The sequence below is a fragment of the Notolepis coatsorum genome (assembly GCF_963971535.1).
Source record: "Notolepis coatsorum genome assembly, chromosome: 3".
In the NCBI taxonomy this organism is placed as follows: domain Eukaryota; kingdom Metazoa; phylum Chordata; class Actinopteri; order Aulopiformes; family Paralepididae; genus Notolepis; species Notolepis coatsorum.
The window spans coordinates 13,987,606-14,002,844 of record NC_140167.1 but is presented as its reverse complement, the minus strand read 5'-3'; the positions used below and the strand labels follow the sequence as shown (position 1 = coordinate 14,002,844).

The window sequence follows — 15,239 nt, the reverse complement described above, 5'->3', positions numbered from 1 at the left end:
CTCTCATTGGTGAAGTGTAACATGTGGGAGGTCACACTACCCTCACCATCTCCCTCCCTCGCTGTGCAGGCGCCCTGACCGACCTGTAGGAGTCGCTGTTTACAACGACCAGATTACCACCCACTGGCTTCCCTCCCGCTGACTCTGCCAATTGAGCCAGTATGACGGCCGGCCAAGCTGGAGGCAACGCTGACAGCCGGATTCGATACCAGTGTCTCTCACGTTGGTGACGAGCGCTTAGTCCGCTGCGCCACCCAGCCGCCAGGATAGATATATATATATATTATACTTTTTTTTACATTATTATTATTATTATTATATATATATATGATTTTTTTTATTAAGCTAATGTGCATTTTTACATGTGAGCAGTTACAATAGATGGTCAAGCCACCTCCTTCCATATTAGTGATTGTAATTATGTGGGAATGTAGATGTATATTTTATTGTTTTCCGGCTCAGTGTTGTATGTGAGGATCCCAGGCTTTAACCCCCTCTGGGTCGGGTGGGGTTTGAACCTCCAGGCCTATCGAGCCTCTCAGTAGAACTGTGTTCCTCCCACCATCTCCAGGCCCGTCGAGCCTCTCAGTAGAACTGTGTCCCTCCCACCAGCTCCAGGCCCGTCGAGCCTCTCAGTAGAACTCTGCCTGTTGACCTTTTCATGTCCAGGATCCCCACCTTGATCCGCCACATATTCTGTCCTTGCTTTTGTTTTTTAGTCGTTGTTGTTGGATATGATTTAGTGCAGAACTCTTGTAGGTGAGGAGACCCTCGGGTGGCCTAAAGGTCGAGAGAAACTGAGCTCGATTCCCCCCCAAGATAAATCTGGGCTTGGAAGTGAATGAATAACACTCTCCCGTCCCAACCCACCGCTGAAGTGCCCTTGAGCAAGGCACTTAACTCTACCTAACTGCTCCCAGTGTGGACCTGTTCAGTAGCAGACCAGTGGTTGTACTGGGCAGCTCCCAGTGTGGACCTGTTCAGTAGCAGACCAGTGGTTGTACTGGGCAGCTCCCAGTGGACCTGTTCAGTAGCAGACCAGTGGTTGTACCGGGCAGCTCCCAGGTGTGTGAGAGTGAGTGAAGAAAGACGGCGCTGAAGAGGAACGTCCGTGCTAAAAATGTATTTAAATAAAGGTCTTATCGTCATAACCTCTAGTGAACGAAACAATGAATTAAACCATTCCTCATTTTGCTAGCGACCCCTTGGAAACCCATTCAAGGACCCGTGAAGGTCCCTGGACCCAGGTTTGAGAACCCACTATTCTCACAGTTTCCGTTCTTCTTGCTTTCACTTTCAGTGTTGTTGGTGTTGTTGTTGTGTCTCGTCACGGTCAGAATACCGTTTTCGACCGAGGCCTTTTCCAGTAAGGTTTCTGGGGGAACCTGGAAGGCATCCTCTGGGAATGTGTACAGTATGTGTGAATACTTTCTTCTCTTACCGCCTGCAGCTGCTCCTCCCAGGCCAGAGTCTCTGACAGCTCGTCCGGTGTGAAACGAGCGCTCCTCCCAGGCCAGAGTCTCTGACGGCTCGTCCGGTGTGAAACGAGCGCTCCTCCCAGGCCAGAGTCTCTGACGGCTCGTCCGGTGTGAAACGAGCGCTCCCCCCAGGCCAGAGTCTCTGACAGCTCGTCCGGTGTGAAACGAGCGCTCCTCCCAGGCCAGAGTCTCTGACGGCTCGTCCGGTGTGAAACGAGCGCTCCTCCCAGGCCAGAGTCTCTGACGGCTCGTCCGGTGTGAAACGAGCGCTCCTCCCAGGCCAGAGTCTCTGACAGCTCGTCCGGTGTGAAACGAGCGCTCCTCCCAGGCCAGAGTCTCTGACAGCTCGTCCGGTGTGAAACGAGCGCTCCTCCCAGGCCAGTGTCTCTGACAGTTCGTCCGGTGTGAAACAAGCGCTCCTCCCAGGCCAGAGTCTCTGACAGCTCGTCCGGTGTGAAACGAGCGCTCCTCCCAGGCCAGAGTCTCTGACGGCTCGTCCGGTGTGTGAAACGAGCGCTCCTCCCAGGTCAGAGTCTCTGACGGCTCGTCCGGTGTGAAACGAGCGCTCCTCCCAGGCCAGAGTCTCTGACAGCTCGTCCGGTGTGTGAAACGAGCGCTCCTCCCAGGCCAGAGTCTCTGACAGCTCGTCCGGTGTGTGAAACGAGCGCTCCTCCCAGGCCAGAGTCTCTGACAGCTCGTCGGGTGTGAAACGAGCGCTCCTCCCAGGCCAGAGTCTCTGACAGCTCGTCCGGTGTGAAACGAGCGCTCCTCCCAGAGTCTCTGACAGCTCGTCCGGTGTGAAACGAGCGCTCCTCCCAGGCCAGAGTCTCTGACGGCTCGTCAGGTGTGTGTGAAACGAGCGCTCCCCCCAGGCCAGAGTCTCTGACGGCTCGTCAGGTGTGTGTGAAACGAGCGCTCCCCCCAGGCCAGAGGGGGGTCCCACCCGGCGTGCTTTCAGGAGGAAAGAAATGTTGCAAGACGCGTTGGGCGGTTGTGCAAGGAGTGCCCCGGCGACGGTTCTCCTTCCACATTCTGCCCTCGCTGCTGTTCAAACTGTGGGTCGGCACCCAAAAGGGGTCACAGGGACCGCTTCTGGTGGGTCCCCCCCCCTCCCTCCCTCCCACACGTGACTGTCAGCGTTGGTCTGGTTCAACGAGCTGCTGCTTCCCAGGATGAGACTGAACTTGAAATGAGCTGAAGATGTTTTTTTAATTAAGGAACCCATGGGTTTAAGGTCCTTTTTAGGATTCACCCCTGATCTGTCGAGACCCACAAGCTCCTCTCTTTAGAACCCTGCCCCGTTTCTTTTCCAACTCTGGTTTCCATCCCACTTTGCACTTGCATCTGAAATATATGAACATTGCATTCATTTTATTTATTTATTTATTTATTTATTTATTTATTTATTTATTTATTTATTTATTTATTTATTTATTTATTTATTTATTTATTTATTTATAATTGCTTTTGTCTTTTTAAGCAGGTTTTTATTGTGGTGTGGTGTCCCTGTGAAAATCTCCGAATGCCCCCCTCCCATCCCCCTCATCCCTACCCCCCCCCAACCACCCATCCATTCTAGTTCCTTTAACCTTTCAGAGAGACCTGGGCTATTAACCTCGACTAAACGTACTGACCGACTAACTGCCGCCTCCTCCCCCCCCCCCCCGCCCCCCGCCCCCCTAGTCTGCATGTCCGCAGTTCACACGCCTGTCTGTCCAAACACTAACACCTGTGTGACTCTCCCAGGGCTGCTGGTGAACATGTTTAATCGGGCGTTGGAAGTGTCGTCTCCGCCGCGGCTGTGAGGGGAGAGGGGGGTAACTCCGGGGGGGGGGGGGGGCATTGCGAGGAATAGGGGGCGAAAGAGACACAGGAGGGAGGAGGGGGGATAAAGATTAGGTTGGGTTTGATTGTCAGGGCCCCCTCCCTGTTCAGTGGCCTAAACTTGACCCCTGACTCCAGTCCTGGCGGTTACTAGTGCAAGAGTCACAGGCGCCGGCTCAGAGGTCAACATTACAAAGGCCTGTGGAATCTGTTTTCTGTCTGAGGAATCCACCGTGGAATGAGAGAGAGAGAGAGAGAGAGAGAGAGAGAATGTGATTCGGGATTATTTCCACCCCCCCCCCCCCATCCCACCCCATCCCACCTGAAGCTCTGCCAAGCCGTAGCTATGGGAATCCTGTAGTCTCGCATCTCCTGTAAGTTTGTTTCTTCTTCTGATCCCCTCTCCTGGGGGGGGCAGGCGCTCAGCTGGGAGCGGTAATGGGCTCGGTGGTGGTGGGGGGGGGGCAGCCGGGGGGGCTGTGGGAACACAAGCTTACAACCTGCTGGTGTTGAGGCTCTGGTGTGTGAACAGCTGGATTTAACGTCAGGGTTCACTGGCTTCCCGGCGTCAGGTATCAAACGACTAACACCAATCACCACCACGATAATAATATCCACCCATCACCCCCTTCCCCCCCCCCCCCCCCCCCCCCCTATAGATCTGGAATCACGTGGACCCCCCTCTCTCACCCGTACGCTGCTCCACTCTCACTCACAACTCATAAAGCTTCATCACATCCACCCCCCCCCCCCTCCCCCCTCCCTCCCTCCCCAATAAACAAACATACATTACAACAAACAAACAAAAAGAAAAAGCCTCACCCTCATCTGGACACCTGACCAGACCATGTTGTTAGAGCTCATCTGTAACATTCTCATGCCTTGTCCTCCCCATCTCCCCCGACCCCCCTGATCCCTTCTTACCAATTCCACCTCCAGGACAGGAAATTCTTCAAGGGCTTCTTTACAAAAGTAAGTTGTGCTTTGTGTGTCTGGAGTGCGTGCCTCTCTGAACCCCCAACCCCCCCCCCCCCCCCCGCCCCACCCCCTCCCCAAAAAAACAACCTCACATAACACGTCTCTCTCTCTTTGATCACCACCGCGTCTGGAAAAAAGGCCGGACGAAAAACACACACGGAGAGTCTGAGCGGAGTCAAAGCGACGTGATGCATGTGTGTGTGTGTGTGTGGCAGGGGTGGGGGCCAAGGAGGGGGTGGGGCACTTAGTGTTTAGTTTTTCTTGTGTTGGTGTGTTTGTGTGCCGTGTGTCTTCTTTCTCCACCAGCTCCATCTTCCATGAAATGAGAACGAAGAGACGAAATGAACAAATGTTTGTGTTTGTTTGTTTGTTTGTGTGTGAATGAGTGTTGTTTCTCTCTGTGCGGTTGTCATTCTGACCAGTGGGGGGGGGGCCACCGCTGTCGGCTGCTCTCCTCCTCACGTTTCCTTTTCTTTTTTACCGTCCTCCTCTTTTTCCTCCCGTTTGATTTCGGGGTACCGCTGCTGCCACGCGACGACAACACTCACAACACCTCCTCGTGCCTTTTCTTTTCTTTTCACCCGTCTTCTCGTCTCTTCTGTCCTGCCCTCGAAAAGGTCCGATACCTGGAGCCTCTTGCTTTATTTCCAGGTGGTGTGTGTTTGTGTGTTGTGTGAGTTACATGTGTGTGTGTGTTGTGCGTAGGTTTCAAGGAACGTGGGGTTAAAAGGTTAAAAGAGGTCAACCGGGGGAAGTCGGGAGAGAGGCGATAATATTCAGGTGTGCGCCGTCTCTCACTGTGTCTCCGTCTCCCTGTGTTTCTTCTCCAGGCCGGGAAGAAGGCAGTGAGGGCCGTGCTGTGGGTGTCGGCAGACGGTCTGCGCGTCGTAGATGACAAAACAAAGGTAACGTACGCCCCCCCCCCCACACACACACACACACACACACACAAGCAGGCTAAGAGCAGCTCGGTCAAGAAGCGGAGGCATCCTACTAGAAGCGCTACTGAAAGCCGGTCAAGTTCAAGTTTCGTATGTGCTTCAGTTTCAAGTGCTTCATACAGTAAAAAAGTCCAAACACTATACAACAAAATATACAATATAGAAACTAAAGTACAAAAGGAAGTACAAAATGCAAACAATGAGGTACAAAATGCAAACTTAAAAAAAAATAAAATAAAAAAATGTAAGAAATGAGGTATGGATGTATGTAGTGCAAATCTTTTTGTAATAAATAGATCAAATGTTAGTGTTAAAAGTGTTCAAAGTGTGAAGTGAAGGTTAAAGGTGAGTGTTTGTTTAAAGTGAGTGTGTGGATGTGTGCGTGGGTTAGTGTTGCACAGAGTCCACATTGAGCGTCCTGATGGCCTGCGGATAGTAGCTCCTTTTGAGTCTCTCTGTACTGGCCATGAGACTCCGGTAGCGCTTGCCTGACCGCAGCAGTGCAAAGAGGCAGTTGTCTGGGTGGCTACTAGAGTCTTTGACTATTCTCTCTTAGCCTTGGCAAGTTGGCCCTGCAACACCTGGTGTAAACGTCCTGGAGAGTGGGAAGCCCACCTCCGGTGGTGCGTTGGGCTGATCGGCCCCCTCTCTGCTGCGGTCGTGTGCGGCGCTGTTCCCCAACCAGGAGGTGATGTTACCAGTCAGGATGCTCTCTACTGTGCATGAAAGGACATAGATAGATAGATAGATAGATAGATAGATAGATAGATAGATAGATAGATAGATAGATAGATAGATAGATAGATAGATAGATAGATAGATAGATAGATAGATAGATAGATAGATAGATAGATAGATAGATACTTTATTCATCCCCTAGGGGAAATTCAGAGTATATCATAGCTCACACAATAGACAAATACAGACAATGACAGTTCAGACATAGTCGTTAACCAACTATGTCCGCGTCATGAATAAAAAAAGTAAGCACATGATAAAAATTCAAGTACATCAGATCTACCAGTAATAATAATGAAAACGTGATGAATAAAACCGGTGTATAAAAAACAGGTGTATAAAAAAACTGGTGTATAAAAAAAACGGGTGTATAAAACAGGTGTATAAAAAAACGGGTGAATAAAACGGGTGTGGGGAATAGGAAACAAACAACCAACAGCCGCAGGTCAAGGTCCCCCGCACTAGACTTGAGTTGTTGGAACAGTCCGATGGCTGTGGGGACAAAGGACCTCCTGTGCCGCTCACGTAGGCAGGACAGTGGTTCGTTGCTATGTGTCCCACAGTTCTTTGCATTCATGAGGCAGTGTTTCTCTCCACATCGGACTAGAATCATCACAGTTCTGTGGAGTCGATGAGTGCCACACCAAAACATCTCATCATCCATAATGATGCACCCCGACTCTGGAACTCCCTCCCTCAGACCATCAGAGACTCTCCCTCACTCTCCACCTTCAAATCCAGACTCAAAACCTACCTGTTCTCCCAAGCATTTAACCTTCCCTACCCATAACCACCCTCCTCCAACCTACCACCCCCCTTTTCCCCTGCCCTACCTTCTCTCCTCTCCTGCCCCTCCCACCCCCCTCCCCCCCTCGGTTTCCCTTACTCACTTCCTGACTGTCTCCCCTACTGGCTCCTGTATTTGTTATCCGTTACTCGTGGTTTTATGTTCTTGTGTAATCATATTGTTCTCCGTTTACCTGTGGTTCTATGTTTCTTTGTTTTTTGCCTATTGTCAGCGGTGGTGTCTGTATGTACATACACAAGGACACCAAATTCATCAACAGAAATGACCTGAATCATAAATCAATTGAAACTGTATGGGTGGAAATCCTATTCGAAAGGGCGAAATCCCTACTGGTTGGCACAGTCTACAGGCCGCCAGATCATAGTGACTTTTATGATACACTGGATGGGTGTTTAGCTGGAGTTGAGGATGTAGACAAAATTCTTATTGGAGACTGGAACACGGATATGCAACGAAAAGATGCACCCGTCTTCAAGTCATTCAGTAGGTTTTGTGATCTGCACGGCCTCAGCCAGCTAATCACCCAACCCACACGTGTATGTGAATCAACTCAGACTACCATTGACCTCATTCTGACCTCCGACAAGTCCAAGATCTCCAAGAAAGGGGTTATAGCATGCGGGTTAAGTGATCATTATATGATATTCTGTACCCGCAAAAAACTAAAACAAAAGGCTGGCTGCCACAAAACAGTCACATCTAGAGACCTCAAAACCTACTCTAGCGAGGCCTTTAACCTTGAACTGGAGAGCCTGGACTGGTCAGATGAACTCAATGGTACACTGGTTGAAGAAACATGGCTTGGTTTCAAAACCAAATTCTCAACAATACTAAACGACATGGCCCCCCTAAGAACCACCAGGGTAAAAAATCGCGCTGAGCCGTGGATGCACTCCGAAATACTGGCCGCTATGAAAACCAGAGACAAAAAATGCTCTGAGTTTCGTAAAAGTCAGTCAAAGCTTACTAAAAGCACGAGCAGTGAACTCCAAGCCCACGTGACTGAACTCAAACTAGAAAGAAACAGACTAAGAAACGACGTAAACTCCATGATCAAAACTGCAAAAAAGAATTTCATCAATGACAAAACTGAGGAAAACAAAAACAAACCACGTGAACTTTGGAAATTACTCAATAATCAACTAGGATGCAGTAAAAAACTTAAAACCAGATTCTCAAACATAAACATAAAAACGGACAACACGCTCATCACAGCCAAGCTGGATGTAGCCAATTACTTAAACATTTTCTTCACAAACATAGCCACAACACTGGTAAACAAACTACCCTCCCACTCAGGGCTTTATGGGGTAGAACACATAGTAGCTTACTACAAAAACCTAGGGGTCCGCAAGGACGACTTCAAGCTGGAAATGGTAACAACAGATGAGGTACTCAATAAACTGAGCGCCCTCCAACCTAACAAGGCCACTGGCCATGACAACATCCCCTCCAAATTCCTCAGAGACTCAGCAGCCGCCATCACCCCAATCATCACACACATAATAAACCTCTCCATAAAACAGGGACACGTCCCCAAGGACTTCAAAATTGCGAGGGTGACCCCTCTGCACAAAAAGGGCAGCAAATTAGACCCAGGCAACTACCGCCCTGTTTCTATTCTCACCTCCATCTCGAAAGTCATGGAAAAAATAGTCTACGAACAGGTCGAAAAGTACCTAGCGGAAAAAAATCTAATCTACGAATTCCAATCTGGCTTCAGAACATCCCACTCCACTGACACATGCCTTCTCTATTTGAATGACCACATCAAACAAGAGGTGGACGCAGGCAAATACTGCGGCATGGTCATGCTGGACCTACAAAAGGCCTTTGACACGGTCAATCACTCCATTCTGATTGACAAGCTAAAAGCAATTGGTTTTGATAGTCTATCAGTGAGCTGGATGCAATCCTACCTTGAGGGGAGGGAACAGATGGTGGAGGTAAACGGTACCCTATCCCCCCCCCTCACAGTGAGCTGTGGTGTTCCACAAGGAAGCATACTAGGACCGCTACTGTTCCTAATTTATGCAAATGACATGTCGTCAGCTTGTGACTGCAACTTGTTCCTGTTTGCGGACGACTCAGCCCTGCTGGTCTCTGACAAGAACAAGTTACAGGTTGAAAAAACCCTCAGCTCGGAACTAGGCAGAATCTGCATATGGCTCGCTGATAACAAACTATCATTACACATGGGCAAAACAGAGTCCATTCTCTTCGGTTCAAATAACAAACTCAGCAAGACCGACGGCTTCTCAGTTACAGTGGGTGACAATATTGTCACAAGGAAAGATGAAATTACCTACCTGGGTTCCATCCTAGAGGCTAATCTCTCCTGTGACAAAATGGCATCCAATGTAATAAAAAAAGTCAACCAACGAACTCGATTCTTGTACCGGATCTCCTCTCTGGTAAACAAGAATACCCTGAAGACTCTGGCAGGAGCACTCATTCAGGGGTACTACGACTATGCTTGCACCTCATGGTACCAAAGCACCTCAAAGGCGCTAAAAACAAAATTACAAACATCTCAAAACAAACTGGTCAGACTACTGCTTGACCTTACTCCTAGAACCCACCTCACCCCTGCCCACTTTGACAACCTAGGATGGCTTAGAGTAGATGACAGAGTACAGCAACTTGCAATGGGCCTGGTCTACAAGATACACTACACGACCAAGGTACCCATGTACATGGCAAAATACTTCCCAAAGGTCAGTGAATACCACGATCACAACACCAGAGGGAGCTCCACAAATCATGTTAAACCCAGATTCGGCTCAAATAAGGGACTAAACACGTTTCGCAATTATGCCACATCAATGTGGAACGCCCTACCCAAAGCTGTAAAGGAATGTGGATCACTACCCACTTTCAAAACCTCTCTCAAGAGACACCTACGGGAGACTGCAATTCAACACTGGCCCCTGTAAATATCCTAACCCAACCCCCTCCAATGTACAGTCATTTACCTAGTATGGTTTTGTCAATAGTCCAATGTACAATTTTGTTTGTTTGTACAGAGTCTCCCCCCCCTCAATGTACAGTTTTGCTTGCTTATACAGTGTGCCCCCCCCCCCCCCCCCAACCACCTCCAATGTAAATTACCCAGTATGGTTGTCAATATCCCAGTGTACCCAACCCCCCCCCACCCAACCTCCTCCAATGTACAGTTTCTACGTCAAATGTATATACTCCCTTTTCTTGACTCCTTCTGTATCACAAACAGTACTGTATTTGCAAATCTGGTATGTCATAAATGTATAGATGTAGCAGTACTGACTATCTGTATGTCATGTATGTCATATATGTCCTGATGAATTGAAAATGGGGGACCCTGGTGTAAACAAGACGAAAGTCTTTCTCTGGTCTGCATCCCCTTAACAATTGTGTGTATTGAGCTGTACTGTATTGTACCCATTCTGCAATCTGTTAATAAAGTTTTCAATCAATCAATCAAGACTTTGGGTCGTTGAAAAGCGCTATACAAAATAAATTAATTATTATTATTATTATTATTATAACCCTTTCACTGCCACACGACAGCCGGTTAACCCTTTCACTGTGACAATACAGAAGGTTAGCCCTTTACTATCACACGACCGACGGCGATGCCGAGCTGATGATGCTAATGATGGAGCATCGCCGTCGGTTGTGTGATAGTAAAGGGTTATAACCTTCTGTCGTGTGGCAGTGAGGGGGTTAATAATGGATATGGGCTCAGCCGGTCTCGCCCCCCCGCTGGCGCCGCGCAGATTAACACGACGCTAATCTCCCGCAGCGACCGATCACGCCGGCCCCCGTGGGTTTGTTTACGTTTCAAAAAGGCTCTTCCTCTTGACTTGACGGCTCCTTTTTTCGATACGTTCTCTGGATTTTGTCGTGATTTTTCTACCCAAGATAAAGGGAGTCACGGCCGCGCCCCCCGCCTCCCTCGGCTGTGGGGGGGAAAGAACGGGTTATTAAAAGGTCGTACCTACCGTGGTCCGTGGTTCACACACAGGCTCTTTCATGAGGTCTTCTAATGTGCGTTTCCCTCTTTGATGAGGCATTTTGAGTCCAAGTGGCAAACATTCTTTTAAGACATTATTAGTCAAAACTAGCTTTGCGTTGCAGCACCGCCCCGCCTGTCGTGATAAGATAAGATAAGATCAAATAAAATAAGATGCTCCTTTTTATTATTGTTTATTGATCTCCTTGGCATCATAGCTGCACGGGGGAGGTACAGGTATGGGCAGGGTAATAGAAGAAAGACATAAATATAGGCAATAAAATGTTCTAAACATAAAAATATGAGAAAAAATGTAGAGTGTAAACAATATAATTAACTCTTGAGTCTGAATATAAAAATAATTGTAGCAATGTTGTGGCTCTAGTCAGCAAGACATAATTCACCTCTACTGTAAAGAACCCCCCCCCTCACACACACACACACACACACACACACACACACACACACACACCATTATGACGACGTTTGAAAGGCCTATGTGCTTCGAGGCATCCTGGTAGTTCACCAAGCTTTCTTAGGCGTGTCTGTTGCAACGTCACAGTCTCTCTCCCTCTCCCTCTCTCTCTCTCCCTCTCTCTCTCCCTCCCATGTCTTCCTGTCATTCTGCTGTACTATAAATAGGAACAGAAATGCCCTAAAAATAATCTTTTGACTCCTAGGGGAACTTTGTGTCGTTCTCTTGGCTTTGGAAAAAAGCAGAAGCTGTCCGTTTGGTCACAGTAGTCAATACTGGTCGTTTCTACTGTTGTGGTCTAGTGAGCCGTGAAGGTTCCTGTTTCATATAAATATGTGTTTCCTAATGCGCCTACAACAGGAGACACTGCAGCAGTCAAATACATTGTTCCATTTCTTAAAGGTTTGAGTTATAGCGCCATCTGTTGGACAGCAGTTAGCATAACATCCAGCCATTGCTTCTTGGGTATCATGGAAGGAGAACTTCTATAACCCCCCTCCCAAAGTATGGTCTTTTCAGTACGGAGGTTCAGTATTCTTAAAGGAACCAGCCAACATTATGGGAAATGCGCTTTACCGTCTTCTCCAGAGTCAGACAAGAATATGGATACCAATTTCCTCTCGTTCAGTAGAAAGCTATCCGGCTGCAAGCTAGCCTAGCTTAGCACAGATGAATGGAAGCGGATATGGATCAGCTAGCCCAGCTGTTGGCGCATTTCCCATAATGTTGGCGTGTTCCTTTAACTTCATAACATGCTTGGCATGGTTACAGGAAGTGGATTTATCCTAGACTGCTGGACCAAAATGCAGGGCAGTATTACAATTAGGGTTGGGTACCGAACTCACGCTAGATCAATCGGTACCAAGTTTCATTACCTTAATATGTTTAGTATAAGAGTGTAATACTAGACAAGAGGGAGCCTTTTCCAAAAATATATTACCGTCCCATCTCTTGGGTCCTGGTACTGGTATCGGTTCAAATATGAACCGTACCCAACCCGTAATTACAATAAAAGACATGACTTCACTGACTTTACTGTACAACCAAAACAATCATGGAAGCAGCCAATCATGGGGGCGGGACACGCAACACTTTCCCCCTGTTCAGTCTCTAATAAAACAAAAACAATACAGGGTTAAACATCCCCCTTTTTCACCCGTCTGCTGTGGGAAGTCAGCCGACGCCCCTCTGGTCCCCGAGCTCACATCTTCTCTTTCCCCTCACAGGACCTGATCCTGGACCAGACGATAGAGAAGGTGTCTTTCTGCGCTCCGGACCGAAACTTCGAGCGGGCCTTCTCGTACATCTGCAGGGACGGCACCACGCGGCGCTGGATCTGCCACTGTTTCATGGCCGTCAAGGACTCGGTGAGGAGCCGCGTCAGAAACATCTCGCTCACTTCCCAGTAGGGCTGCTGCACGATTCATCGAAAAAGAATCGCAATCTCGATTCATAGACCTATGCGATCTCTAAAATTATGAAGATTTTTTTTTATTAAAAGAAATATTAATTAATTATTACATTTATTAATCTTTTTTTTTACTTTTTACTTCACTTTTTTTTTTGTTTTAATTATGACGATTCTGACTCGAGTTATTTTGTATGTTACAAGAGACTTTTAAGTTTAAGTCGAGCACTTTCATGTATGTCATGTTTAAGTCGAGCACTTTGATATATGTTTTGTTGTCTGTTTAAGAAAGAGTGCAATAAATAGTTTTTTTTGTATTTTATTTTTTTTATTTTTTAAACAAACATATAAACAAACATGACAACACACGATAAGATATACAAGCATTAATTGTCAGGGCACATCCAATGAGATCACATTTTAGTTAGTTGTCTTATATAAGATATACCCCTAATACCTGTTATCTAAAAAACCCTACACACATATGCTCAGCTCGAACCCCCCCCTCCCGGACCCCACCTTGAGAAGTACCTCCACTATCCCTCGCACCTAACCAGACACTACCATTATAAGTTAGCTTTTATTCTCTCCACCACTTCTAACCACATTGACATTTTGGATTCATTGAGACCCAATAAATAGTTTTATTGAAAAAATAAGAATTGTGTGAGTGAATCGTGATCTCAATTTATTTTTTTTTTTTTTTTAAACTTTGGCCATTTCCCTGGCTCTTTTATACGTTTATCGCATTTATACTTGGTCAAGTTCGACCGACAGAAGCAGGCTGAAAGGGTTCAGATGGGGGGGGAAGACACTCTGGGAAAGGCACGGCTGCAGTCCGGGATTCGAACTCGCTCAGCCCCAGATCCGTGACGAGCACGGTTGTCCACGGCGCTGAAATAGCGCTCGCGGTACGTGGTGAGCTACTGGAGCTCCCCCTGTGATCTCAATTCTTAGAGAGAAAAATCGTGATTCACATTTTAGCAAGAATCGTGCAGGCCTACTTCCCAAGGTCGGCCTCAGGTAGAGGAGGGAACGACGAGCACCGTTTCCCCCGCTGATTCCTCCGGTTATTTGCAGTGGGGGATATAAAGCATGTGGAGTCACTGTCTAGCGGTGGAAGGGTCGGAGTTAATGTGATGGTCTTTTCGGTACAGAGGTTCGGTAGTCCTAAAGGAACACGCCAGCATTATGGGGAAATGCACTTACCATCTTCTCCAGAGTCAGACATGAAGATGGATGGATACCAATTTCCTCTCTGTGTGCTCCGTAAAAAGCTATCCGGCTTCAAGGTAGCCTAGCTTAGCACAAATTAATGGAATCGGATACGGATTAGCTAGCCTAGCTTAGAACTCCTGGAAAGGTGTTTTTGGCCAACAGCTTGGCTAGCTGATCCATATCCGCTTCCATTGATTTGTGCTAAGCTAGGCTAGCTTGCAGCCGGATAGCTTTCTATTGAACGCTACTGGATCTGCCACTGAGAACTCTGTGAGAGCGCATTAAAAATGTCTCAATCACTTCCCAGGGTCGGCTCAGGTAGAGGGAAGCCGAGCACCGTTGATTCCTCAGGTTATTTGCACTGGAGACACAAAGCATGTAGAGTCTCGTGGTGGAAGGGGCTGAGTTAATGTGATGCAAGAAGCGTCGTTACACAACAGATCGTTCCGAACGAGCGACCTGATTGGTTGAGAGAGGTGTTCCGTGAGTGCTGATGGATGGGTTTGTACACCCCCACCCCCCACCCCCGGGGGTCTCTCCTGAGAACCGCTGCTATGGGCAGAACACAACAGCATGATCATGTCGCGGAGAATCATGACTCATCTCGTTTTGGAGAAGTTTGACAGAACCGGCAGAACAGGACAAAACTTTTTTTTTTTTACTTTTCTTTTTTTACACAAAGCACACAATTCCCTCTGGAAAATGTAACTTTTATCCAAAGCGACTTACAAGTTCTGTACAACAAGTCAGCAGGAAGGGTATAACTCTGGCAGCTAAGGGTCGGTGTCAGTGTTCGTCAAATAGTGTCAATCTTGAGTGTTACACTCTTGAGTGCATAGTAGTATAGACATATTAGCATGGTGGGTAGTAGTATAAGTATAGTAGGGTGACCAAACGTCCTCTTTTGCCCTGACATGTCCTCTTTTCACGCCCTGTCCGGGGGGGGTTTATAAATTCATGGAAATGTCCGGGTTTCATTGTTTTTCAGTTTCAGTTTCACGGCCCTTTGCGAGCATCTGAAGGCTCGGGACTGCATTTTTCGCCGAACATATAAATTACTGAATTAAAGCGCTATTTGTTGCCGTTCGAATGCCATCTGAATCGCCAAAATCCGTGCCTCGGTTCAGTCAATCATCCGCCGATTGCGAAAATGATTGGTCAGCGTTGTAACTTGTAGCCAACAATGAGTGTATAGCTTTCCAGTGATATCCCACGTGGGGGTGTGCGAATCAGGGATCTAGGTGAAAATTGACAAGCGAAGACGGGATCAAGTGATAAAAATTCCGAATTAATTTACTTGGATGAGGAAATAGAGAGATGGAGACCTTTTTTCTTGACACACGGTTTACCCGGATGTCTCTAGTCTATAAGGCTCAT

At 47.5% G+C, this 15,239-nt stretch overlaps 1 protein-coding gene across 1 annotated transcript in view; it reads left to right on the top strand.

Moving 5' to 3' along the window:
* Nucleotides 1-15,239, top strand: part of numb (NUMB endocytic adaptor protein) — a 37,638-nt gene that overhangs the window by 7,896 nt on the left and 14,503 nt on the right. The window contains exons 2-4 of the mRNA XM_084310252.1: nucleotides 4,242-4,274; nucleotides 5,111-5,185; nucleotides 12,463-12,603. Of these exons, the coding sequence (XP_084166378.1) occupies nucleotides 4,242-4,274; nucleotides 5,111-5,185; nucleotides 12,463-12,603 (249 nt within the window). The remainder of the gene's footprint in view (nucleotides 1-4,241; nucleotides 4,275-5,110; nucleotides 5,186-12,462; nucleotides 12,604-15,239) is intronic.